Source organism: Cyprinodon variegatus, unplaced genomic scaffold (genome assembly GCF_000732505.1).
Source record: "Cyprinodon variegatus isolate N-32 unplaced genomic scaffold, C_variegatus-1.0 Scaffold11, whole genome shotgun sequence".
Lineage (NCBI taxonomy): Eukaryota > Metazoa > Chordata > Actinopteri > Cyprinodontiformes > Cyprinodontidae > Cyprinodon > Cyprinodon variegatus.
The window spans coordinates 2,432,194-2,436,622 of NW_015150464.1; the positions used below are offsets into that span (position 1 = coordinate 2,432,194).

The 4,429-nt window shown below is 41.9% G+C and overlaps 1 protein-coding gene across 1 annotated transcript in view; it reads left to right on the forward strand.

Moving 5' to 3' along the window:
• mlh1 (mutL homolog 1) overlaps positions 1 to 4,429 on the forward strand; it is a 14,266-nt gene that overhangs the window by 1,275 nt on the left and 8,562 nt on the right. The window contains exons 3-10 of the mRNA XM_015380028.1: positions 512 to 610; positions 688 to 761; positions 962 to 1,034; positions 1,113 to 1,204; positions 1,286 to 1,328; positions 1,408 to 1,496; positions 3,588 to 3,700; positions 3,787 to 3,880. Coding sequence (XP_015235514.1) covers positions 512 to 610; positions 688 to 761; positions 962 to 1,034; positions 1,113 to 1,204; positions 1,286 to 1,328; positions 1,408 to 1,496; positions 3,588 to 3,700; positions 3,787 to 3,880 — 677 coding nt within the window. The remainder of the gene's footprint in view (positions 1 to 511; positions 611 to 687; positions 762 to 961; positions 1,035 to 1,112; positions 1,205 to 1,285; positions 1,329 to 1,407; positions 1,497 to 3,587; positions 3,701 to 3,786; positions 3,881 to 4,429) is intronic.

A 4,429-nucleotide genomic window follows, 5' to 3' on the forward strand; every position in this document is an offset into this window, starting at 1 on the left:
CTGAATTCTGACTTTAATCTCTGAATTCTGACTTTAATCTCTGAATTCTGAATTTAATCCAGAATCCTGACTTTAATCTCTGAATCCCGACTTTCCTTTCAGAATTCTGACTTTTCTCCCACATTAAACTGAAATAAAATGTAAAAATCAGTTTTTTATTTTTTCAGTGGCTCTAATCCTCTTCCTTAGATCCCTAATTAAATGATACAGTTTATAAAAACTGTCCAAATACAAATTTAATGAGAGGTTTGCATTTAACTCCCCCTTATTTAGGGTTTTTTAGAACCATATTTCAGCTGCAGTCAGTAGAACATGTCAGGCAGTTAAATTAGTCTTAGTCCTGGAAGGTTCTAGACAGGAGCCAGCAGGGGCCAAAGCCTGGTAGAAATGGCCCCTCTATGGAAGACATAACAAATGTCGACATTCAATAATCACAAACCACCTCTGATTGTCTTCTGATCGTCCAGCAGGGATTAATGTTAATTAACAGAATGTTCATTTGCTGCCCCAGAGAGAGGACATGGAGATTGTTTGTGAGAGGTTCACCACCAGCAAACTGCAGACCTTTGAGGACCTGTCAGCTATCGCCACCTATGGATTCAGAGGAGAGGTGATGAGGAGCGGTGCGGCCCTGCAGGCTGGAAGGTGTCCCTGTTCCACATGATCTGACTGTGCTCCTTCCTGCAGGCTCTGGCCAGTATCAGCCACGTGGCTCATGTTACCATAACGACCAAGACAGCTGATGCAAAGTGTGCTTACAGGTATGTTTCCTTCCTTCCTTCCTTCCTTTCATCCATTAGAATCAGTAAAATGCTGGTGGAGAACCTCTTTTAAAGGCCTGCAGCTAAAGCTGGTCCTACTGGACCTGCTTGGGGTCATGGATGTGCGCTGCCTTGCGTAGAGTTTGGTGTGAATCATTTAAAGCATGTTCATCTGGGTTTTATCATCTGGTGTTGAGCAGAGCCAGCTACAGCGATGGCAAACTGAAGGGCCCGCCCAAGCCGTGCGCCGGCAACCAGGGGACCCAGATCCTTGTGAGTTCCTGCCTTCAGCACATCAGCCGACGCTCAGCGAAGCGTTTGGGTTTCTGATGATCCTGCCGTCTTCTGCAGGTGGAGGACCTTTTCTATAACGTGTCCACCAGGAGGAAAGCTCTGAAGAGCCCAGGAGACGAGTACTCCAGGATCGTGGAGGTGGTCAGCAGGTCTGGACTCCTCCCTCCAGTCTCATTATTTCTGCTCTTTGTGAACAGATCTGTAAAATCTGTGCTTTAATGTCTTTAAAGGTACGCGATACACAACTCTGGTAAAAGTTTCTCAGTTAAAAAGGTGAAAGTTTCTTTCTTTAATACTTTAAAGTGAGGAAACCTGCAGGACAACAGATTAACTGATGCTTTTCCTCTGACAGCAAGGAGAGACGGTGGCCGACGTGAGGACGCTTCCTAACGCCTCCGTCGTGGACAACATCCGCAGCGTTTTCGGAAACGCGGTCAGCAGGTAAGCTCGGCTTCCCTTTTCTAGCGTCTGTTTCACATTTTATCTTCTCTCACCACTATGCCAGTGTTCAGTCAGCTCAGCGTACCGCGTCAACCCAGCATACCCTTAGTAATATGCATTGCATAGTGTCCTCTGTCTCCTTACAGCCATCCATGCTGTTTGATTTCCAGATTCAGTCAGGATTTTTGTCATAGTTTTGTGCATAAAACAACAAAAAAGGTCCACCACACACATAAAAAAATAAATAAAAAAAAACATTGCATTTCATTTTCATGAGGATCGTATTAAAGAACGATCGGCATTTTTTCACAGAGAATTAAATAATTATAGAGAGAGAATTCTACAATCCAGTTGACAGGATATGAGATTTATTTGTTTTTAGTTTGTTAACATGAATGACATTCGGATCATTTTTATTTATTTATTATTACAGTACATGAAGAACGGCTGAAATTATTTTCAGATTACATGTAAATAGATTAATTCCTGGGCTGCATCCTCCAAGGACGCGGTCTACCTTGACTGGATCCTTCGAAGTCCTTGAAAATAAGGAAACCGGAAGAGTTTTGACTGTGAATCCGAACAGGTCTGCTCTGTTGCTTAGCAACCGTGAAAGTTGACACACAAAGCAGGAAAAGAATGAAAACCGAAGTTTTCAAAACTGTTTATTTATTTTTTATTGTAAAGTGAACAAAGACTACATTAACAAGAATCCAGAGTGGAATAAATGTTCCAACCAGCGGTAGGGGTGGGTATTGCAAAAGAAGTCACGATTCGATTGTAATCACGATTCACAGGCCACGATGCGATTCTATCACGATGCATCACGATACTTGAATTATTGCGATGCATTGCAATATTTTCTCCTCCATGTTTTGTTTTTTAATGACTCAGCACAGTATCCCGCGGCCGGAAATGCTTGTGACAAAAGGCAGCGTGTGTCAACACATCCACAGCGACATCTACTGGACTGGAAGTTGTATTACACTTGTTTTGGGCTGATGTTCGCCAACCATTCATGCAATTTTATTTATTCCTTTTTTTAAATTAATAATCGATACTTGGCATCAAGAATCGATGCAGTAGATCATGAAAATTAGAATCACGATGCATCATCATGACGATTATTTTGCACACCCCTAACCAGCGGGAGCAGGAACAAATCAAATCAAATGTAATGATAGAAACCTTAGTCAGTTAAATAACCTGCTGCTGTAAATTTGCCCATTGGGGGACAATAAAGGGATTTTCTATTCTATTCTATAAAAGGGGTAGAAATATCTAAGTAAATCTAAACAATGTATGTATAAAAATATATCTGCAAAATCTCTAATATTCAACAACAAAAAATACTTAGTTAAGCATATTGTGCAAAACAGCTATAAAAAAATTAAACTCCTATCAGATTTATAGTTCCCAAACTGCAGATATATTAGAATCTGTCCTTAAATTACAGCCAAACCCATTTAAATAGTAACAGATAAAAACCTTTAGATAAACCAAACATTACCGCCACATATCTGACTCTATAACCATTAAAACAACTATTTTCATTCATTTCAGACGGAACTATTCACAGAGTTGTATTATATTTAACTGAACTTCCAATTTTCACCACTGTTTGGCGCCAAGTAACCTTTCCTCTGATCACGGCTTGCTTGGTCTCGCAATGAATCCTGGGATATCCAAGGATAGCGAGGATACATCAGACCCGTGCTTCAAATCAGGCAAAAAGAAGGACGTATTTTAAGGTCGCATAACGAGGACTCTTGGAATCCGACCAGACCTCGGCGCCGCGCTATGACGTAATCGGCCTTCGAATCCGGTCTTCTAAGGATGCGTCCTGGGTTTTCCAACAGAGCAATTAATTCCACGGGGGGAAAATAATTCCTTTAGGGTTAGGATTCCCTTCGTGATAAGAGCCTACTGGTAAAATCTGAAGCCATTCTATGTGACTGATTTCCGCTAATAACGAACATACACGTGCGTGATCATTAATGATGTCTGACCCTTAGTGATGCGCACACATGCGTATTACTAAGGCGCGGTATGCTGAGCTGACAGAACACCGACTCTGTGGCGTTTTCTCAGGGAGCTGATCGAAGTCGGCTGTGAAGATCCGAAGCTCGCGTTCACCTTAAAAGGCTACATCTCCAACGCCAACTACTCTGTGAAGAAATGCATCCTGGTCCTGTTCATCAACCGTAGGTGGCTGCAGCCCAGGCTCTGGGCGTCCTTCCTTGCCGGTCGGCGCCATCTTTAGCCGAGGTTCTGCTCTGTGCTCTTTCAGACCGTCTGGTGGAGTCGAGCGCTTTGAAGAAGGCGGTGGAGACGGTTTATGCTGCGTACCTTCCCAAGAACACGCACCCCTTCCTGTACCTCAGGTAACCCACAGCACCACAGGTCCTCCACCATACTAAACAAACTGTCTGAACAGAGTGGTGTAGAGACATCCAGATGCTTTGGTGGTGATAAATAGGCGTTTTCTGACTTGCCTCCACAGCAAAAGGTTGGCATGTAGATACCATCTAATATTTATCATGGAGAATTTACAACCTCTCCTTCTGGCTGTTCCAGTTATAAACAGTTGATCTGTTCTCAGGCTGTTTATGGTCCAAACTGACTGGTTTGTTCTCATGTTTGTCTGTAAAATAAACCAACCCCAGTTATATCCCATGAAAGGCTCAAATCATGTCTTAATAGTATTATTATTAAGTTATAGAAAGAATTTGTTTCTCTGTATTTGTTTGATCTGAGATTATAGTTTTGAAATACTCATATATTCACTTCCCACCCCAGTAGGGTGTCATAGATGTTAATTAGTCAAATAATATTGAGACTTGGGTGTATTAAAGGCATACTATGCAACAGTTTTCAGTTAATTAATGTGTTCCATAATGTTTTGGATGATTAAATGAGTCATTTCAGGTCGA